The 24,150-nt window shown below is 36.2% G+C and overlaps 1 protein-coding gene across 1 annotated transcript; it reads left to right on the top strand.

The window, feature by feature from the left end:
• The first annotated feature begins 4,051 nt into the window (after positions 1 to 4,051).
• On the top strand, positions 4,052 to 19,015 carry LOC131984939 (ankyrin repeat and MYND domain-containing protein 2-like). The gene is made up of 10 exons (XM_059349903.1): positions 4,052 to 4,124; positions 4,899 to 4,963; positions 8,692 to 8,830; positions 9,767 to 9,865; positions 9,944 to 10,104; positions 12,840 to 13,054; positions 14,682 to 14,817; positions 15,470 to 15,598; positions 15,687 to 15,810; positions 17,514 to 19,015. The coding sequence occupies exons 1-10, from the start codon at positions 4,058 to 4,060 to the stop codon at positions 17,666 to 17,668; spliced, it is 1,290 nt and encodes a 429-aa protein (XP_059205886.1). The 5' UTR covers positions 4,052 to 4,057; the 3' UTR covers positions 17,669 to 19,015.
• The last annotated feature ends 5,135 nt before the right edge of the window (positions 19,016 to 24,150 follow it).

Below are 24,150 nucleotides of genomic sequence, written 5' to 3'. Positions count from 1 at the left end.
GAGAGGTACTGCCTCAAGCGAAGGAGTTCAAGTATCTTGGAGTCTTGTTCACGAGTGAGGATAGAACGGAGCATGAGATTGACAGACGGTTTGGTGCGGCGTCAGCAGTGATGCAGGCGTTGTACCAGGCCGTCGTGGTGAAGAAGGAGCTGAGCATGAAGGCAAAACTCTTGAATTACTGGTCCATCTATGTTCCAACCCTCACCTATGGTCATGAGCTTTGGGTAGTGACCGAAAGAACGAGATCGCGTATACAACCCTTCCTCCGTAGGGTGGCTGGGCTCAGCCTTAGAGATAGGGTTAGGAGCTGAGATATCCGGAGGGAGCTCGGAGTAGAGCCGCTGCTCCTTCCCATCAAAAGTAGCCAGCTGAGGTGGTTTGGGCATCTGGTAAGGATGCCTTCTCGGTGCCTCCCGTTAGAGGTATTTCAGGCACGTCCAACTGGTAGGAGGCCCCTGCGAAGACCCAGAACACAGTGGAGGGATTACATCTATCTCCTGGCCTGGGAACGCCTCGGGGTCCCCCAGGAGGAGCTGGACGTTGTGGCTGGGGAGAGGGGCGCCTGGAATGCCCTGCTTAGCCTGCTGCTCCCGCGACCCGGCCCCAGAAGGATGGATGGTACAGTACACTAAATCAGGACAAGAGTACGGATTCATTACATCCTGTCTAGAATGTATACAGTAGTTCTCTGTATGACAGTGTATGTTTAATTTGTTTGGTGTTTTCCATAAGAAACAGGAAATACATGTGTCATGTGTTTCCTTGTATTGTATTCCAGGTATGGACCCCAGGACGATTAGATGATAGCTGTGCCAGCAGCAAATGCGGGTCCTTGGAGTAACAAACACACCTGGGAACATTTAAATCAGAATTGGAATCAGAATCAGAAATTTGGGAAGGGTCCCTTTTAAATGTTCCTAAACAGGTTTCATATATAATATACTATATATTTTGACACAATGTATATCTAAACATTTTTATTTTAAAAAACGTCCAGTAACACTTTATAATAAGGTCCTTAATAACCATTAATTAACAAGTAATAAGGCATTGTTATCGCTTTAGATCCGGTAGTTGCAAAAAGCATAGTTAACTTATAGTTAACTTATAATAGATGAGCAATAAAGTATATTTTAATATCAATAAGCAAACAAAATAAGATTAATAAAGGCATGGCAAAGACATAATGGGTGGGTCATGTGTGTTTGTAATGCCATTTTTAACACTTATATAAGCTTATAAACACACAATAATGTTAATAAGCATCTTGTAAGGACTTGCAAGGGCCTTATTACTTGTCATTTAATGGTTATTACAAGGACCTTAATATAAAGCGTTACCAAACGTCCTTCCTATTCCTTGGTTGGGTCAAGTTGCTCTGTTGAAAAAGGACATCCTTTCAAGACTAGTATATCCAATTCAAATGATACCAATTATCTTCTCTCATTAAACTGAACTCTGTATCACTGCCTGCAGCTCCAACTCAGTTGTTTCTACATAACACAGGAGACTGTTGCTGAGCTGTTAAATTTCACAGCTGCTATTTTCAGAGCAGGATAACTGACAGAAAGCACAACCAGCTCTGCACTTTCTATTTTCAGCAACAGGAAAAAGATGAACATACAGTGTATCTATAAATAATAGACTTTGTTTATTGGAATAGAGGTAAAAGTGGAACACAGTATAAGTCATTTTTATCTTAGGTTCTACAGTGAAAAAGAAAAAACAAAATGATAGTTACATAACTGTAATAAAGCATTAAACAAGTTGCATAAATCATTTTGGAAAACTGTACACAGCACAACAGTGTTCACATAAGCCCATAAAATAAATCTGACAACGAAAGGGACACATTGGTATTTTATATTTTGGGTTTTATGATGGTCCACAGTTAAACAGCATGAAAACAGCATTAAATGTCACTTGGTTTAGATGCTGGTGTGGTCCTTAGGCATCCATCAGACAGCTCATTTTATGAGCCACGGGTGGCTTTTTGTAATTGTTTTCAATTCAAGTTAAGCTTTTTTATTTGGTGCTTTTGTGGTGATGAGTACTTTGTGTTTTTTCACTTCATACGATAGACTGTATATAAATAATGGACGTAGTCACCGTGACGTCACCCATTGGTTTGTGGACTTCACGTTGGAAGCATCAAGTTCAGCGTTACACTCGTCACCATCTCGCCTCGCCATCTCGCCTCGCCATCTTGTTTCTGATACAGGGAGCAGACCATATCTGGACTGTGGAGGAGGAGATGGATCTGATCACTGACTACAGCCTCTCTACACCTCAACCTGACTGAGAGAAGCTGCTGCTAGTTCATGTTAGCATTAACTGGAGCATTAACTGGGATGTTAGTTTTGGCTAGCAAAAAACATAAACAAAATGTACGTGACTTACCTAAGAAAAAACACAGACTCCTTGGAGTGTCTGTTAGTCCAACCAAACACTGAACAAGACATTTTTACTGAATAAAACGTTCAAATAAACTGTCATTAAGTGAAAAGGTCAAAGTTATGAGACCAGACCAGTAAACGTCCTTTAAATATCTATATAACTTTATATATAACTATATTGACACGTTGTCGTGGATACGCATTGTTCTGCTTCTCTCCTGATGATGGCTCGCCCTGTTAGTAACCTGTCAATCAAAGGTAGCCACGCCCCAAATCATATGATTCTTTATCTTCTATTTTCATCTAAATGTGGCCATTATTTGAACTATTAACATCAAATTGTTTTGAAGAAGATTTTTACTAGCGATTGAGACCATAGTGTTGTGCTAAAAAATGTTCTGAGGTACTAAATCGAGTGAGAAGTTTTCTCATTTCGCATTGAAATGGATGGACAGAAATGTTTTTGCAGCCACACTTAGCACCCCCTGCTGGAATTGTTGGTAGAATGCAGCTTAAGGCACTTCCTGGTTTGCCTTCCTGCTCAGACCCGGAGGTTGTCGCCTGCTTAATACACATAGGCTACATTATGCAAGTACCCTGAACGCCTCAAGTTATTAAAGCTTCAACTCGGTGCTGAAAACTTGACCAGCCGGATGACCTGAGAGGAGAGGTAATTTGTCCATGTCTGTCCAGACTTGTGTATGTAGCCATGACAGTAGACAATGCTTCTAAAGATAACTAGGATGCTTTACACACTTCTTCAACAGGGCAGCTCACAACATTATATATATATATATATATATATATATATATATATACACATAAAACATAACATAACATAAAAAATCCCCACAGTTTTAAGAACAGTATCACTAACTCAGTGTCCAACCAAATGACTCCCCCTCTAGTTCTGAGTTATGCCGTTTTGCACGATATTATGAGTGAAGTTGTTCACCATTTTATGTTAGCTAGTTGCTGTATATATTCTTGAGTTATTTAACAAATTTAAGTATGTATTTTATGAGTTCATAGTGACATTAACTGTTCCTAACAGTTAGAAGAGTTCGTCCTTGAGTGTGAGTGGATGTTTGTGCCAAAAATGAAGAAACTCCACAAGAATAAAGGGATGGACAGATGGATGGACTGACAGACATATGTACAGAAAGACAGAAAACCTGACTACATAATGCCTCGGGCCAGCGCAAAGTCATATTGAAGTTTGCAGCAAGCTGCTCTTTTTAAAATTGTAGGCTTTGACAACAACAAAAAAAGCAGTGCAGTGTGCATTGTGTTTTGCAACCTGCTAGGAGGATGAGTCTACTGATATGTGTAAAATGAGGTGGTTTTCCATGTTTGTCTATAATATGCAGAAACATTATTATAAAACCACACTTTATATTTGAAGATGATGTAAATAAAATCAAGTGACATATACAATATTTACTATTATTCCTTAGAGCATTGAGTTATACCACATAACAAGTGTCTCCTTTGTTTGGAATAGTGGTATGTTCCAGAGACGGCTCAACTCTCAGTAGGGCTGGCTGCCTGTGTCCCTTGCAGTTTCTCAGTCTACCTGTAGACTGTAACTGTCAGCTGGACAAAAACCATCAGATCAGAACAGAAAGATCATTGAGACACAACACAGCTGATCAGAGAGGATGGCTGCACCACAGAAAGGAGATTTATCAGCATCTGAGAGGAAGATCCTGCAAGTTATTGCTGCTGGTAAGTAGTAGTGGTCTGTGTATTTAGCTTTGTTGAGTCACTTTTATTTTTCTCCATATTATATACAGTAATATGCAAAAGTTTTAGGCAGGTGTGGAAAAAATGCTGTAAAATAAGACTACTTTCAAAAATAGAAATGGTTTATTTTTATCACTAAAAATGCAAAGTGAGTGAACAGAAGAAAAATCTAAATCAAGTCACTATTTAAGCAAGCATTATTTATTCTCACCTGCCTTAGGGTTTAGCACAGTACTGTATATCTTTTTTAGTTTTTAATGTGGAAATCTGTTTATGACAAGAAAAAGTGTATGCAATTTTTAGCACAATAAATTGTCCAAACCTTCACAATGCAGTGTATTTAAATCAATATTTACTATGATTTTATTCATATTGCTGTGTATCATTATCTCTGCAATTCATTAATAACACAAGAAGCAAAAGGGTCATCAGGTCATTTCACAGCTGAAAATGCAAAAATGCGAAATTTGTCTGCATGACACATGACACTTTCTGATAATTGATAAATTGAATTAATTCATTTTTAATTATATTTTCTTTCATTGACATTGGCTTTCCTATTATAAGAAGCATTTGTTCTTTAAAAAACCTACTAGGAAGTTCCTGAGAAATGACAAAAGTCATAAAGTATTGTGTTTGTTTTGATTTATACTTCTTCAACTTGTGCCATCTCTCCTCTATGCTTGTTGCTGTCTCTTGCTCATGAACCTCTCCATCAGCTATATTTTTTTTTAGAGTGATACTTTTGGTTTGCAGGTGATGTACAGGAAGCCGCCCAGCTGCTTGCAAGCAAAGAAGTACGGATCAACTGTTTGGATGAGGTATGAAAATAGAAGGAAACTTTGTTTTGTACTCCACATTGAAAGGACCACCCAAAGGAAAAAAAATTAAAAATTATTTAAAACCTTTACAGTACAGTGTTTCTAGACCTTTTCTCAACTCTTTTACTCTCGTTTTTAATAAAACAATGGGTAACACTTTACAATAACCATCATTTATAAATGGTAAACAGGCCATTTAGATAGGTAAATACATAATTTATTAATGTTTAACTAACTACATCATTTATAAATGACAAATAGATGGTATATTAATGTAAGTTTGTGGTTACTTTACCATTAACAAACAATTACATTATAATTAATAGTTTATTAATAGTTGCACTCATTTTAACATTTTAACACCATATTAAGTATGTTAATGATTTTTTTTAAAATGATTCATATACCTTAAGAAATTGGTTTAAAACATTTAAAGATTAAATATGTATAGCACTTTGTAAATGGTTAATAATTGGTCTATAAACCATCTATATACAACACTTAGTAAGTTATTGTAAAGTGTCACCAAACAATGTTTTTGGAAACGCATTATTGTACTTTTGACTTCACTATATTACAGTGAAGATTCCAAAGTACTGTCAAGCATACTTTTAAGTCAGCTGATGGATTTAATTTGTCTTCTAAAATCTGATAGGACATATACACTGTGTTGGTTTGAGTACTGAAACCACAGGGCGACATTATTAAAAACTGCTGTGTTAGTAAGTTTCCATGTTATCTGTTCTTTCATCTGTACTTTTTTATTTCATTTATATACGAGTTTTACAAATCGTATAATGTATTATCTGCAGCGTGTCCTCTGTTTTCTGTGTCGGGGGCAAATAAGCAAAGTCAGAAAACAGATTACTTAAGTTGGTCTTGTGAGCTCCTTCACCCACAATGCAACAGTTATGTTGCCCTAACATATGTTATCCCATATGATGGAGACATATGGAGATGACTCTTGAGAGGCAGACACTGCCCCTTGAAGGTATTTGACAATAGCAACACGCCACTAAACCTAGCTCACAGCCTCCTGCTGTCAGGATCAGCTGTGGTGACCACCCACACAGCACCTCAACACAGACACGTTACAAAAGTGTTTTCTTTGCATGATGTAAGGCAGGGGTGTCAAACTCTGGCCCGCGGGCCAAATTTGGCCCGCAGTGTAATTTTATTTGGCCCGCGAGGCAATACCAAATTATTATATTATTGTACTATAAAAGCTGACCCGCCGGTATTATACGGCACATTTACCGCTAATACTAGATTTATTATTGTTATTTTATTTTTAAATGTATTAACTGTTGAAAACCTTTATTTTGATATTTAAATCAGAAGGATGCAAATAGAAAAGAGCGATTTTTATTTAATTTTTATTTAATAAATTAATGACATTGATGTGTTTTTTATTTTAAATTTGATTTTGCATGTCTGCACTATTTAGTTATATATTGTATGTTTATAAGCGTTGCTGGTTCCATATTTAATGTTAAAGCAAAACATGTTTGGTATATATTAAAAGGTTTATTTGTTCAATGTTGGCCCGCTATTTTATTCAAGTTTTAAATTTTGGCCCATTGTGTATTTGAGTTTGACACCCCTGATGTAAGGCATGGGGTACTCAAATACAAACTTTAAAGGGCCACCATGATTTTTTTTCAATGACTCAAAGGTCCATTTATTGAGGTCGGTCAGGCCACATGCCACATTCAAAAGAAAATGTCCTTTTTATCCAAAACAACAACAATATGAACTTAAATTAAATATAATTTCCATTTTGACATAAATTGATAAAATATTAATTAATATTAGGGCTGGGACTTTAACTTAAAAAAATTGACGCATTTTAATCGCACTTATTTTTGCACCGCGGAACGTTTCTCACTGGATGAGTTTCAGGCGGACCGATTATACCGGAGCACCAACTAGCGTTCATGAGTTCAGACAACAACAAACCACAGTGAACATGAAGGAAGAAGCTGATGAGACGCTTTGGTTGGCCCCGTGGATGATGGGACATTTAGTTACTAAAAACCAACAGATGGAAGCGTCGATAAGAGCATGGTTAAATCAACAAAGTCTGTTATGGTCAGGGTTTCCAATGTTCTGTTCAAGTATTGTGTTTTACTTAAAAAACCAAAGTATTCTAGTTTACAGAAGGTCTACCTACCTATAGGCTACCTGAATTTATGAAATGTACTATATTTCTAAATATGCTATTGCTACACTTAATGGCAAAAATTGCACTGGTCTGTTGGACTTGAACAAAAATAAACAATATTTTTGTTGCTTTAGCTTATGTATTCAGTCATTATTCAATGGTATACTAAAAATCCATGTGAAAAAAATTACTTCTCACTGTTCTCAGGTCAAATATTTATATGCAATTAAAAGCCTCTAATTAATTAGATTTTTTTTTTTTAATCGAGTCCCGGCCCCAATTAATATATAAAAACTCCCTTTTTGACTCATCATTATATCTCACAAACACCATCAACGGAGCATTATCAGTGGTGTAAGTTTTTTCAGTGCTTGCTGTGGAATCTGAAAAGGGGGTTTGCTTAATTTTAGCTTTAATTTCCTCTTTTTGTTTGCCTTCAAACATGTTGTCCATCACTTCAGTCATGCATTCTCTTATTATTTCTTGTGTCATAAATGTGACAAGAATCGTACCTGCAGCTTGATATGACGATTTCAGGGCATTTATTTTTGTTTTTCTTCCCTCTTAATTTTGAGGAAATGTCTCTTCAAAATGCATATGCTTTGTTTCATCATGCCGTTTAAAATTGGAAATCTTGATCACAGCTATAGTCTCCTGGCATATTAAGCACATGGGTTTTATGCTGGTTGGAGGGAGAATTAATGCAAATTTTTCAATCCATTCTTCTTTGAATTGCCGATTTTTACTGTACACCTTTCTTTAAGTAGGTAACTTGGAACACGCCATTTAAGTGCAAACTTTTTGTTTTCGTGCACTCGAGGCTCCTACAGCTGGCAAAGTGTCAGGCTGTTTGTGTACCGTTGGCATGGAGACAAGTCCCGATGTACACCCACTGACCCAACCAAAACCCATAGTGAAGCAATAACAGTTCGGGGGGTCAGGTGTCCGGTTCGCTTGCGATGTAATGGCTTTATCAGGTCATAATATGTTAATGTTCTGTGTCCAAGTGGTTAAATAAAATGACTGATGCTGCTTTAAGGAAATTCCTAGACAGTTCTCATTTGCAAAGTGCTTTGTCACAACCCTCTGGGAATGATACTGACACACAATGTCCCCTTCAGCATCTGTATGAGATGCACCAAGTTTTCAACTGACTCCAGTGTAAACCTATTGGTAGCAATATTAGAAGCTTAGAGCAAGTACTGTAGACTTCAGGTAATGTGCTATACAGAGTGAGAGTTTGCATAGCCACAGGATGTTAATGTGTGGGTCAAACAAACATATGACTTTTATCCAGGAGACTGCAGTTTGTGTCCAGCATGAAACCAAAAGTCAACATTGACCTGTCTATATTAATTACTTAACTTACCGTAACTACGTAGCTGAACTTACATAACAAACAATTATTTTGAACCCAAACCACAACATTTTCTTTAACCGTACATGTGTTTGAATTAACAACAATAACCTAATGTATAAAGCTATGATCATAGTGCATAATTTGATGTGTATTGGTGATCAGTGTGTCAACATGTAATGTTGTCTCTCCTTTTTTTTACTGAAGCATGGCATGACTCCACTTATGCATGCAGCCTATAAGGGCAAGGCCGACATGTGTCGTCTGCTGCTGCAGCATGGGGCTGATGTCAACTGCAATCAACATGAATATGGATACACTGCTCTCATGTTTGCTGGCCTATCAGGTATAATAGTGCGTGTGTGTGTGTGTGTGTGTGTGTGTGTGTGTTCTTGTACTTCCAACATAGTGAGGACCAGAACACGTATTTAACCAACAGAGTGAGGACATTTTTGCAAAGTGAGGACATTTCGGCTAGTCCTCACTTCTTTAAAGGCTTTTTTGAGAGTTCAGACTTTGTTTAAGGGTTCAGGTTACATTAGGTTTATTTAAAGGTAACCATGTGTTAGGGTTAGGGTTGGGCATTTAGTTGTGATGGTGAAGGTTGGGTTATGAGGCTAGGGAACAAGGTTATTATAGTTAACGAAAATGAAACAATGAGAACTGGAATTGAAAAAACATTTTCGTCAACTGAAATAAAAAATAAAAATGAGAGTTTAAAAAAAATTATAATTAACTGAAACTGTATCGTGTGGTTACAAAACTAAGTGAAAATATCCTTTGTTTTCGTCTTTGTCAACTTTTTTCATACATAATGAAGATGGATAAGACAAAGGAAATAAAGGCAAAATTTACTGTGACCTCTTTTAATCTCCCACCCAACAAATACCCCATTACAAAAACTAAAACTAATAAAAACTAAACTAAAACTAAAGCATTTAAAAAAATAAATACAAAATTAAAACTAGCAAACTCGCTCTCAAAACTAATTAAAACTAACTGAATTTGAAAACAAAAATTCACAACAAAATTTAAACTAAAACTAATGAAAAATTCAAAACTATTATATCCTTGATAGGGAATTCACTGTTCCAATGAGGGTCCTCACAAAGATAGAAGTACAAGAATGTGTGTGTGTGTGTGTGTGTGCGTGTGTGTGTGTGTGCGTGCGCATGTGTGCGTGTGTGTTCTTTAACATTAATTGTAACAAGAGTTTAGAAAAATAATTCTTGATGCACTGTAGAGTTTTATTTCTAAATAGCAAATCATTCACCTCCTCCAGGGAAGACAGACATCACCACCATGATACTGGATGCAGGAGCAGAGACAGACCTGGTGAATTCTGTGGGTCGCACTGCTGCTCAAATGGCAGCATTTGTAGGTAAAACAGACTCAGTTTGTATCTGGTGAGCTAGTGACTGCAGGTGCCTGAGTCCTAACCTGTACATTATGCTTCCAGGCCAGCATGACTGTGTAACAGTAATTAACAACTTCTTCTCGCGGGCAAGGCTGGAGTACTACACCAGACCACAGGGCCTGGAGAGGGAGCCTCGGCTACCCCCCAGGCTGGCAGGACCTTTGCACAAGATCATCATGACCACCAACCTCAACCCGGTCAAGGTGAGCCCTACTGTAGTGTTCTCGTGCAGAGTGTTGCAACTCTGACTAAACACCAAGTTAAACCATTGCCAATGAAGACAGAGCCGTAGTAAGTTTGATCATTTACTGTCACACTTCTTCATTAACATGTTGGTGAAAACTGCAAATAAAGCGATACAAAACATATTTTAACTTAAACATTACAACAAACACAGCTGTAAACATGATACACATTGCTGCCTGCTTGTATATAATTGTAAATGAAAACACTTAACTTAATTTATCAAATACATTAATTTATGAAATCACTGCTTATATATAAACATGTCAAATGCAAATCAAACTTACGGCATTGCCTCTATGATGCTTCAGAGTGGATGTGCAGATTCATGCAACACATGTCTGCCTTCCTTTGTTCCAGTCAAACAGAAGTAACTAAACAGGAAGTGACTAAATAGGGGTTGATCCCAGAGGAAGTGACTAAACAGGATGTGACATCATAATATTAAGTAAACAAATAATATATTTACAAAATAAATTTGTAAACTCTAAGTAATCATCCACCTCTTGTTTCTAACTTAAATTAAATACCAATAAATTATCTAAAGTAAACATTACAAAAAGCCTTAAAGGCGACACACCTACACTGTAAAAAAAACCTGTTTAATTTACGGTAAAATACCGGCAGCTGTGGTTGCCAGAACATCACCGTAAAAAAAAATACAGTGAGCGTATGTAAATGTAAATATCAGCAAAAACTGTAATTTATACAGAATATTCCCATTACTTTTAGGATAATTGTGTCATCGTGGTATTTCTCCATTAACTTTACATGAAAAATGTATATTTTTACAGCAAAACTGTGTGTTTTCTACAGTTTATGGCGGTAGAACTTAAAGTTTTTTACTATTCTTTGATTGACAGTAATTAAAAGTATCTGCTACGGTGATGTACAATGTTTAATTTTACGACCTATTTCTGATGCAAATTGACAGTGTTTTACTGTTATTTCTACAAACATTTTTTACAGTGTACTAATAAGCTAAAACCTGCCAGGTTCACTGGTATGTGACTGTTTATGTAAAAACTGGCAAGCACTTTTTATGTGAAACATTTGTCAGAGTTCAAAAAGTTTTGTCCCAGATGCAGAATGAATATTAGAGACAGGATAAGTGTAATTATATAATAACAAAATAAACTTACAAAGTCTAAAATGAAACCAGTAGGTCTGGTTGGCAGCTGATAATATAATAATACAAGGAGCAAAACAAATTCAAAACACAACCAGGGATAATACAAAAAACAAGGAATCTGTGTATCATTTTATTTCATTTTATACTGAAAAAAAGTGAGAAAGAATGACAGTAAAGTGTTTATCCTTCATGTTTCAGTTTCAATGAATTTACCATAAATATCACAATACAGGCGCACTATATTATTTAGTTTGACTACGGAGAAGCTAGTGGCGGCTCACTGGACCGCAGTCAAACTTCCTGGTCACGTAAACCCGACCAATTAAATATTAAAATCAAATTCAGTCCTGGTGCGACTTTTTTATAATAAAAAACAAATAACCAGTCAGTTTTTCATTATTTTATTTTTTTATTGCCAATTGAAAATGGAAAGAACGAATGATACACGGATTCACCAGGAAAACAAAGCTGTTACAGCTGTTACTTACTCTATTTCGTTAACAAAATAACAGTTTATAATCAAGTTAGTGTATTAGTGGCTAAAACAAGTCAACTAACTCTGCAGGGAGGAAGAATACAAGCAGAGACAAGACACAGTGAGATGTGAGAAGAAGAGTTGCAAACAACTGGGGAACTTTTATTGTGGCGAATGTAAAGGAAATGCATTACAGCTGCTCCTCTGACCACTAGTTTATTTGTTTATTTGTTTATTGAATGGATCCCCATTAGCTGACGCCCTTGCGACTGCTAGTCTTCCTGGGGTCCCTAAAAGACATAGAAAATTACATACAAACAACATAAACAAAAACAGTACATACAAGAAAAACAATAACAAACTCAATTAATACATACATGCAATACTGTTAAAAAATTCTACATTCATATTTACCCGACAAATGTTATACTGCAAAAATCATGAATTCAGATGTCTATAGTGTCAATATCAGCTGTATACACTTATAATTTGTCATTTCATTAGAGAAAATTTAAAAGGAAGAATCATCCGGCTACAGATATAGCAGAGAAAAATAAATAAAATAAGAAAACAAAATAAATCGCAACATATTAGTAATCATTCATTTGGTGGGCGCCATCAAGTGTGTCTTAAGTAATTTTTTGAATGACAATTTGTTTTGCGTGCTAGAGATGCGAGGAGGCAAAGAGTTCCATGACATTATAAAAAAGGACTAAAAACATTCCTTTTTAGCAAAACCTTTGGTTCCTCCCATCTAGATGGTTTTTAGATTATGTACGTATGTTTTCTGTTTTTAGCTGTTTTTCTTTTTTTTATCCTTTTTATAATTAGAATGTTATGCTTTTAACCTGTAGCACTTTGAGATTTCCTGTAATGTAAAGTGCATTACAAATAAATGTATTATTATTATTATTATTATTATTATTATTATTGAACGATAGATAACTGTGCGTTTGAGTATGTTTGTTCTTGGTGTTGGAGGTATTAAATGACCTGAGCTGGCACTAGTCAGCTAAAGACACACCTTCAAGTAGCGTTGCACAGCTCTGCCCAGGAATGTTTGTATAACCAACTCTCCCATCTATCAGATAGTCATGCTGGTGAAGGAGAATCCTGTGCTGGTGGACGCTGTGGCCCTGGAGAAGTGTTACCAGGTGATGGACCTGCTGTGTGAGCAGTGTGTGAAGCAGCAAGACATGAATGAGGTCATGGCCATGAAGATGCATTATATCAGCTGTGTGCTACAGAAGTGCCTGGCCTTTCTACAGAAACAAGATGGCAAGCTGGACGCGCTTGTCAAGAGGTAAGTCTTCTGACTGGAATGACTCTGTCACCTGAATATACAGGTACATCTCAAAAAATTTAGAATATCATGAAAAAGTCTTTAAAAAATTGTCAATCATTTCATTCATTATATAGATTCATTACGTATAGAGTGATGTATTTATTTATGTGTATGTATGTGTATGTTTATGTATATGTGAGTAGATATATATATATATATATATACATATACAAACACACACATATATATTTTATATTATATTATATACATTTTTATACACACACACAGACACAAACACACACACACACACACACACACACACACCACATATATAATTATATCATTTTTTAAAATCTATTTTCCATTATTTTTTATCAGATTTATTTATTAATCTATTCTCCCCTCATGTTTTATGTTCGTAAAATTATTAAAATGCTGAAAAAAAGTTAAAAAAAAAAAAGTAAAAGAAAAGAACAAGGACTACACCCCACAAATACCAAAAATAAAATAGAACTATGTAGTTATTGATCCCAACTATGTAATTCTCGCATCAAATTATGTAGCTCAGATCTGGAGGAACAACACATTTTGAAGCTCAGAGAACTCAGCAAGAACTGTAGCTGTTGTTCACACTATAAATCTGATTCAGATGGAGAGCGATAAGGTTAAAAAAAAAAGATAAGCTTTTTGGTGATAAGAGAAAGCTATTTCTCTTCAAAGGGTTTGGTCCACAGGGATGGATCTTTTGGGGCGTTTTGAGCACCAAGATATCTTCCAGTGCTGCTGTTGTTAATGTTAGCTATGTATGATGGTAATATGCACATGAATGAGCCACCACAAGGTCAGTCAGATTCATCATCTGGGGACAAAAACATAAAATATTATAGGAATCCAACCACTACATACAAATACTGAGTGCAATGGTACAGGAAAACCTATGCACTGCAAAAAAAGAAAAGTTGGGTGAACTCAAAATTTCAAGGCAACAAACTTCGATAAAATTTTAAGTTGGACAATTAAACTAAATATTTTAAGTTTTGTTTTTGAGTTTGCTCAACTCTGAATTCAGATTTTTGTCAACTCAACTGTAAGTTGTACTAACTTATAATTTTACATTGTAAAAACTTTTAATCCTTACTTCTGCTAACTTCTGCAATGTGCTGAATTGGCACGATTGTAACGCCGATATAAATGTCAGCTAATGTTGTGACCACAATTTTGAGTTAGCATTGATACACTAATGGCTACTCTTGTAGCTGCAACAAGCAGCGCCGCTAGCATCAGTTAGCCGCTAGCTTTCGCTAATGACCGAATTTCAGCACTTTCCCGCATTTCACAACAAAGAAATAAGAGTTAGCAGAACTATTGTCCCTTGTTGTGAACCCCAACTTAAAGATATAAGTAACAACAACTCACCAACTTGTTTTTGAGCAGACAACTGTCTTCCTTTGTTGTGCTTACAATATTGCCCTAAATGTCAATAATTTATATTTCCAAGTTTTACCAACTTAAATAACTGTTTTAGGCCAAAAAATACAAGTTGGCTTTTTTGCAGTGTGGAGTGTAAAATTGGAATCATAGCTTTAATAAATGTTATCTCTTTTTTCTTTTGCTGTTAACCTGCTCTGTTGCTGCTGGCTCCCAGCCTGTTGAGGGGGAGAGAGAGTGATGGCTTCCCACACTACCAGGAGAAGTTCATTCGGGACTGTATCAGGAAGTTTCCTTATTGTGAGGCCACACTCCTTCAGCAGCTGGTGAGGAGCATTGCACCAGTAGAGATTGTAAGTGAAGAACATATTACAAAAATGACTTATATAGAGAATATAATTTTACCAAAAGATATTTGGGTAACGCTTTATATTAAGGTCCTTGTAATAACCATTAATTAACAAGTAATAAGGCCCTTGTAAGTCCTTACAAGATGCTTAATAACATTACTGTGTGTTTATAAGCCTATATAAGTGTTAATAATGGCATTATAATACTGCTAATAGCAGGCTATAAGAGATGTATAATAAGAACATTAATAAAAGCCTCATGAGTATCTTATAATTCTTCAAAATAGCATTACAAACATACAAAACCCACCCATTATGTCTTTGCCATGCCTTTATTAATATTTTGTTTGCTTATTGATATTAAAATATACTTTATTGCTCATCTATTATAAGTTAACTATGCACTTGTTAACAGTTAACTATGCTTTTTGCAGCTAAAGGGATCTAAAGCGAGAACAATGCCTTATTACTTGTTAATTAATGGTTATTACAAGGACCTTAATATAAAGCGTTACCTATATTTGTTTTTAAAGAATCAGCGAGGAGGAATAATGTCATCATTGTAGTTAATAGTACTTGGTGATAGAGGGTGTTATAGGTTACTGAGTGATCATTTTCTTCTGTTGATATAACTTTAATAACATAATATTTTTAGGGCGACGACCCAACAGCGTTCTCAGTGTTGAACCAGGCCATAACAGGTCAAATGGCGTTTGTAGATGCTGACTACTGTGCTACATGTGGAGAGAGGGGAGCAGACAAGGGCTGCTCTCTTTGTAAAGCAGTAAGTCAAAGTCTTTTTTAAAAATACTGTCATGATTTGATCGTATCATTAAAAAATTTAATCTTAAACTATATCCTTTGTCTTTTAGGTGACTTACTGCAGCTTGATGTGCCAAAAGTTCCATTGGTTCACCCATAAAAAGATGTGCAGGGCTCTGCGGGAGCAGGATGCCGGCCTGGAGAAAGATGCTCCGAGGTTGAAAGAACTGAAAGGTGCTCCAGAATCATCTTTTTTTAAGACTTTACTCAAATTAAAAATTCAAGAAAAAAAATCTTTACTGAAGCTTCAAAAGAATTCAGATGGTACTGATGAGATTTTTTCAGCACTTGTAAAAGCTCTTCTTCAAATCTTTATTCAGCGCCTGGTGTTCTACCATTGTGACAAGGGTACATTGAAACAGTATGTTGTGGACCGGGCTAATCAACAGGTCTGGGTGACAGTAGAAGGTGAATAGAACTCAGAAAGTCCCAGACAGGCTATTTAACAATATAATCTGATTGATCAATCTGCTGGTGGCCCATTTGGCTACTCCCTTCAATGCCTATGACAATGTAGTATCTCTGTGTCTTTGGGAGCTGTTTGGTAAGATTCATTTACATGTAAATTCAAGAAAGCTTCTGAAAGGCTTTTTTCCTGCCTTGTTCAAACTGTAACATACATTACCCTGTATGGGAATTGCACTATCCGTCTGCTTCATTCATTCATTACCTTTAACCGCTTATCCGCAATCGGGTCATGGGGGGCTGGAGCCGATCCCTCATTGGGCGAGAGGCGGGGTCCACTATCGCAAGGCTAACACATAGAGACAGACAATCACACTCTCATTCACACCTACGGGCAATTTAGAGTCACCAAGTAGCCGGCCAGAACCGTTCTGTTCTGGAGACGTTTTTTTTGTGGATGCCTGCGGTCTACCAACATCACACACTCTCTGTGCATCGTCTATGTCATCAGGTACATGACAAGCCATCATACTTTTCCTAAAGGGGAACTCCATCAATTTTACAGTGTGTTTTAAGGTGTTTTAAGCATTGCTGTGTATGTGAAAAAAAACGTTTTAGAAAGTTTTTGGTGTTCCAGAGGGATCTGTTTGAGGCCTTTTTAAATGTCCGGAGTTCGACAGCGGTAAACTTTGACCAGCGAAGTTGCAGCCTCAACCAATACATTATAATCACTAAAAATACCAATAAATTATCAGGCACCACATAATTAGATCTCCCAAATTTAACAGTACACTAGTTACAACACTAGATGGCAGCGTGTTCCTCCACTTATGTTGACTGACACTGAGTTTGAGGTTTATTTTACTTCATGCTAATTGGAACAAAACGGTTTGTCTTCCAAACCTAAAAAAAACCCTGTTATTTCTATTGCTATTACTACTAATACTTAAACTACTACTATTTTATTCAAATCTTATTATTTTTGTCGTTGTTGTTGTTTAACTGTACTGGGATTTACCTGATTCTAGATAAGTAATAAAGATTCATTCAAGAAAGTTTCACTCAAGCTTTGCTACTTTACCCTGAGTGCATCAGATATACTGACAATATAGATTAGGGCTGGGCGATATGGACCAAAATTCATATCCGATATATTATTGCAGCCTCAACCAATAGCAAAGACGTGTGTGGTTGACTCACATGCATTCACGTATGTGTGACTGCAGCATTACAGGTTGTCAGAAGTCATCTGGTGCTCTGCCTGCCCGAATATATTTAAATCTTTGATTGAATTAACTTTGCAGCTATCGCAAATTGGCATCACTTTCAGTATGAATAGTTTTAATGTGAAATATTATATTTTACTGTTTTGTGTAATTTATACCTTATGCTCCCAGTGTGTAAAGTTTCTCCTCTGTTGTTAAATATACACAACAGGCATAATTACTCTATGTATCTTTACCTCCTGTTAGATGATGAAAGTGACCTGGTGATGGAGACAGCCAACTTCCTGCAGGAGCTGTGTCTGAGGGCGGAGGAGCAGGTGGCTGCTGCTGGAGGCTGCCCTGCCGAGCTCCTGGCCTGTCCCTCCACCTCTGCAGAGGGACCTTCCTGCTCCCAGGACTGAAGCAGACAACAAATCAAGGGTCCTAAAAGATGTTGAGTCATCTCTTTTTGTGAATTTTCACAAAAGTTACATATGGAGAGTCATGGCTGGACAGAAACCCTGTCAGCAGGGTACATCCTGTTTTCTATATTTCATCAAGCCATGTTTAGTTTAAATAATCAGTGACACAAACACTGCTCCAGGTAACTTTACACACCGGAAACTGCAAGTAGTAGAGGTATTTTATTCTCAAATAAAAACTAAGATATCTCATTAGTTCATACCAGCAAAATACCATGTTCAGTCAGATTAATGCTTACTCAGTTTGTGTTGAGCCACAATGATCTTTGTTGCATTTAGTGCCCCATCTCTCTCTTCTCTCCTTTACTTTCTTTGATCTTCACTTTCATTGCAATGCCAATAAGCAATAAAAAAAGAGGCAAGATCTATATATAATAGCTCAAAAACTATACTTTTGTTGTTGAGTTTTTCAAATTCTCACTTTTAACCGAATCTGAGCGTGTTACATGGTTAAGGTTAGTCTAAGCAAATGATTGTGTTTATGGCAAAAACAAAAAGAAACCTATGGTTCAGGTGTGGTAAAGGTTAGGCAACAAAAACAATCAGTTGGTTGGTGAAAGATTGCGGTAACTATCAATAAAAGGGAATGTTAAATGAATGTTTGCAGGTCTGTGATGGGATGCAGCCTTCAGTCTCTCTCATCTACTCCCTGAACATTACGCATCACTAATTTAAGAGAACATTATTCCCTAGATTGGCACTGAATGGTGGCACTGTATGTAATATGTGAAGTGCAGGGTCATCATAATATGACAATCTTCTACAGTTAATCAAAATAGCTGTGGGTCATGGAAGTTATCTTTGTTTGGTGGAAATCTTATGGATCTGGCATGTCTTGAGCATTAGTTAGCCTTGGGGATAGCATTCTTCATACTGGTGAGAATTAATGATTTTGCAATTGGTTACAGACACATGATAACTATGTTAATGAATGTGGAGCACCACACAGACACCAGGCTGGCCTAGTCCACTCAGCTGCACCAGGCCATTAAGATATATCATTATCTTAGCGTTTGCACCGTAAGAAAGCCATTTTCAGTCCAGTACATGGACAAGTTTATATGGTTTCCTGAACTAAACTGTAAAACACAGTTGTGTCATGGGGGCAGTATATCCTCATGTGAATTTAACAGTGTTTTTTGTGTGGTCTTGAAAAGGCTGTATTTTCTGAATCGATTTGTAATTTATGTAGTTAAATTGTAGAATTGAAGAACAATTATTTCAGCTTACTTGGGTCATCATCTGCCTTGTATGTTAATATGAATAAAGTTTGCCTTGTCAGAGGAACTGGGTGAAGTTATTTTTACAGCTAAACTGACATACATGCAGATATCCAAACTTCAAGTTTACAAGTTTAAAGCAACTGCGATACTGACTAATTTTTCAATTGGGTTCTTGTAATTACTAAACGTTTTAAGACCTCCTATAATGAAGCTGTAATGTTCAACAAACCCCCAATACGATGCAAAAATATATATAAATACAAATATAAAAAAATATATAGAAATACAAATATGACAGTGTTGGACGGAATGTGAGAGTGATACGTCTTCTGTATGAAGGGTTTATTACTCATTCATTTAATTATTTAATATCTAGTGTATTGCACATTACAAATATGACATGCTTGCTGCTTTATCTATTGGATAGATGGCTAATTAGTTAAGATAGCAATCTAAATCTTGTTTTATATATATAACTTTTTTTTTCTGCAACAATACTAATGCCACAAAAGTATTTGAAACAGAAGTTTTATTTAACTTTTCTCGCTAAAAAATGTTAAGGAGTTGTGTTTAATGCTTTTAGAATGCTTTTTATTTTACATTGTCATACATTATAATCAATAAAAATACCAGAAAAATGATCAGGCACCACATAATTAAATCTCCCAAATTTAACAGTACACTAGTTACAACACTAGATGGCAGCGTGTTCCTCCACTTATGTTGACTGACACTGAGTTTGAGGTTTATTTTACTTCATGCTAATTGGAACAAAACGGTTCGTCTTCCAAACCTAAAAAAACCCCTATTATTTCTATTGCTATTACTACTAATACTTAAACTACTACTATTTTATTCAAATCTTATTATTTTTGTCATTGTTGTTGTTTAACTGTACTGGGATTTACCTGATTCTAGATAAGTAATAAAGATTCATTCAAGAAAGTTTCACTCAACCTTTGCTACTTTACCCTGAGTGCATCAAATATACTGACAATATAGATTAGGGCTGGGCGATATGGACCAAAATTCATATCCGATATATTAAGGCTAAATATCGATATACAATATATATCCCGATATTTTTATCGCAAAGTGAGAGCAAATGTTCAGTCAAAGCCAAATGACATGTCACAAGTAGTTTTATTGAAACTGTTTATTTAAGTGAACATAAATACTGTATAAAAACAAGAGTACCTTTTTAAAAAAAATCAAAGCTCCATAAAGTGCACATTAAAATAACAAATATCTTAAATAAAAATAGCCTATGAAATAAAATGGGCCAATCTTTTTCTGAAATAAATATATTTATATGAAAAAAGACTAAGGAACATTACAAAAGAACTAAATATGACAAACCATAGTAAGGGCAGCATTAAATATACAAAGGGGAAAAAAAGAACTATATAGATACATGCAATATGGTCTAATTCCATATCACATTTAAAAATATATTGATATATCTTTTATATCGATATATCGCCCAGCCCTAATATAGATATTAAGAATGTGACAGCTGTAAGACAGGTCTTTAAAGTGATGCAAAAAGCTTACCAGGATGAAAAAAAGTGACTCCTCCTGAGCCTTGCATTCTCACACATGATGTACATCCTTGGGCAATGCATTAGATTTCTATTAAGCTCTGTCTTCCTGAATGTCATGCTCTCCATTTTCCCACGGGAGCACACTGACCCTGTCAGCATGGTGACTATCACACTAATTGTCAATGGATTCACAACTCAAGCCCCATCCTCCGGTTTTCACCCCATTATTCCCTTTCCCCTTATCTGCAACCATACATAAAAGCTTGATCTCAAATTTCTGCTTCCTAAGACGTAAAAATTTGCAAATTCTCTTTCAGATCAAATGACTTCTGTAAAGCCCCCCAGGTTCTTTTTTCTCAGCTGCTCCTCATCCATACCTCCACCTTGATGATGTGATGTGACAAACACAGCTTTTTGGGGTAATTGGAGATGATTTTGAGAGCAAAAGGAGGAAAAAAAACATTCCCTACCTCTGTGTAACAATAATAGCATGAGCTGGACACTGTTGGAGTAGATTCATTTTCAGTGGCATCAAAGAGGAGACAAGGAGAGTTAGAGTAAAGTCATTGTCAGAGAGCCCTGGGAAAGACTTGTAAGAGGAAACCTTGAGTCTTACGGGCAAGGTTTCGGCAAGATGAAGGTGGAGAGGAGGCTTTGTTTGACTACTGTATGATTTGGATAATGGACATACACATACATCATGATGGTGAGCTCATCCACTCAGCTTTCACAAATTTGTGTCACTAGAAACTGAATTTGAATCATTTATATTTGAATTTGTATTCTTCAGTTTGACTAATGTCATTGAAAACTCTGAAATCTGAATGGCATCATTTGAAATGAATGTATTACTTTGGACCTGAATTCCAATGAACTTGAAACTGAATGTAATATAAATGAATTACTATGAACAATCTAACTCTTTATATGCTATAGTATATACATTCGTTTTTACACTTCCAATTCAGTTCCAGTGATTCGATTGGCTGAATTTACTGAGACACAGATCTGGTCACTGAGGATGAACAATCAGGTGCAGATTCACAGAACCTCGATCCATGGAGTGTTTTGATGATTTTCAATTGAATTAAATCCTAAATCTAGTCGCATAAAGAAATGACAGCTACAGTAGATGGACTCCAATGACACATCAGAACCAGCAGCCTGCTGTGACCCTGCTTGGGCTTCGGTTGGCTGAGTTGAATTGAATTGCAAGAACATAATTTAATTGTACTCTGCTACATAACTACAAAACATGCAAGCTAGTTAGAGTTCATTAACCTTCCCATAGAAGGTAATAATGACATAATAATACATGTTGGTGTTGGTGTAGTTGGTCTACTTTAGATAAAGATATAAGGCAGATGGATTGGACAATAACAGTTATTTCTCCAACTAGACAACAGGACACAGCAGATCCTCTGCTGCTCAAACATAAATCCTTACAGTCTTTCTTTCACCGGCATCTTTGTTTTATTGGGACATTCGTTGAAAAAGAGTGGTGCATACTTCTGATCTTTTCATCCTGTATGCGTTTGGTGCAGGTGGATCTCCAGGTCTGAGCATGGAGGCAAACCAGGAAGTGCCTTAAGCTGCATTCTGGCTGAACAAAACGGTTCTATGAGCTGATCATTGTCAGGTTCATCCTGTTTACTGTAGTGGTGAATGTTTCCTTTGCATAAGACCCTTATGTGATGGTAGTGATTGTCCAGACATTGGCCAAACCTTCAGGTGTTAGCAGGGAAATTGAGCTATGGCTTGTGAAAAAAGTGAACACATTAAAAATATAAATATTATACATATTACATTTTATATCTGAATAGCATTACTTGAAATTAAATGTATTAGTTTGGAACTGAAATGTGTTGATCTAGATTAAATTCTCATGATGTCACAGGTAACATGACCGCTTTGAACAAATCGCCTTGCAAAAAAACAAAAAAAGAAGCCTAATATAGCCATCATTATTTCCGACATGATATCCTGACATGCTTGGTACCAATGGATCACTTAGATATTTTAGTTTCATACCAGTATCTTCAGTATATCCTTAAAATTGAGGGCAAAATGGCAAAAAGCCAGACTAACCACCGGCCGCTTCAAAGCTCGGGGGTCTCCTAGAAGGGATCTCTTTAAGAAGTCTTCTGTTTTCAAATGGGAAAAAATATATATTACAATGACCTGTGTGCATTATCAGCACGATGAACTGTAATTTAAGAGCATCCTGGTGCTAATGCAAGTTTCCAATAGGGATGACATCATCAAGAAAGCCACAAGGCTATCAAATGCTCCTCAAGCATTCTGTGTTGTCATCTAATACCTGATGAGGAACAAACAGTGCAGCTTTTATGTTCTGCTGTCTGCAGGGGTTGTGCATGTGTAACAATGGGAAAACCTGTAGTCTTAAAGTGCACTATAGAGTCATCATCAGCAACTATTACTGCTGAGCTTCATCATAATCATCTGTGATGTAATGATAAATAAAATATTTGGTAATATTTATCTCCCCTGCTGCCTTTTGTAGTGAAATTATTACCTCTCTTGAGTGAGGAATGAATCAAATAGCACGTCGATGTTCCTTTTTGTTTTCTTTATTATCAGACATCCAAACTACACTTCCTAGTTACAGCGGGAGAACCATTTGTCAGATCTTAAGGGCTGCTAAAAAGAGGGTCCCGTCTCCAATAAAGCCCCCAGTTCTCTGAGTCTTTCCCTGTTTCAGGGTGTATTTAACCTTTCTGTAAACCAGAATTGTGCCGGCCTCCAGCTCAATGTATGGTGCACGTTTTTTGTACACGTGCAAGCTGCTGCTGCTGTCTACTTTTAACTGTAACCCTTTATCAGGCAAAGAACTTTATTTGGTAACTTCAGGTAACATTTTGAGAAAAAGGTTGCAAATTTACTAGATTAAAGTTGCAAATCTGTACGAAAAAAGGCCATCAGGATGTCTCATTCTAACAGAGATTCTACCAGACTAACTGAATTTACCCTCAGGGATAAATAAAGTAATTTTGATTTGATTTGATTTGATCAAATTAACAATGCACATAACTCAAAGCTCATACTGACTGATAACTTTCGGTATACAAGTTTAGAACCTTTTTTAGCTCATTATCAGTAGAACAGCAGAAAAAAGAATGTGACGCATAAGTCCACACTGCAGATGCTGATATCAGATTAAATATTGTATTAAATATATTATGTAATTTATTTATATGGGTATAAGTCACACACCAAAAATAATGCTGCTTTCTGTTGCTACCATATTCAGCAGCAGCATTACTGGGCTCCACCTCCACCTTTATATATATATATATATGAAAATCTTTGTTATATATATCAGATTAGTGTGTGACGCTTTTGTAGTAGAGAGTGTATTCACTTGCTCCTTCATTTAAACCTGTTAAATGTCCAGTTCTAACAATACCAGTTTACAATTTCTGACGCACATTTCTAACAACTTACTGTTTTTACAACTCACAGTATGTGTACAACCATTCCTATTTTTTTCTTATGGGTCCCAAACCCCACAGGAATTATTCAGGAATATGATATTTACTACACCAACAGGAATTACGTGTACTGTCAATCTAGGCTTTTCAAACTTCTTTAGTCTGACCAGGTGACTCTAGATGGAGAGCTTTCTAATGTATCT

Source organism: Centropristis striata, chromosome 14 (genome assembly GCF_030273125.1).
Source record: "Centropristis striata isolate RG_2023a ecotype Rhode Island chromosome 14, C.striata_1.0, whole genome shotgun sequence".
NCBI classification, from domain to species: domain Eukaryota; kingdom Metazoa; phylum Chordata; class Actinopteri; order Perciformes; family Serranidae; genus Centropristis; species Centropristis striata.
The sequence above is the reverse complement of the archived record's forward strand: the minus strand, read 5'-3'. Positions and strand labels throughout refer to the sequence as shown.

Coding starts and splice junctions, on each gene's coding strand:
- LOC131984939 (XM_059349903.1), top strand. CDS start 4,058: ATGGCTGCACCACAGAAAGGAGATTTATCAGCATCTGAGAGGAAGATC. Junction 4,125..4,898: donor CCTGCAAGTTATTGCTGCTG/GTAAGTAGTAGT, acceptor TTTGGTTTGCAG/GTGATGTACAGGAAGCCGCC. Junction 14,818..15,469: donor GCATTGCACCAGTAGAGATT/GTAAGTGAAGAA, acceptor TAATATTTTTAG/GGCGACGACCCAACAGCGTT.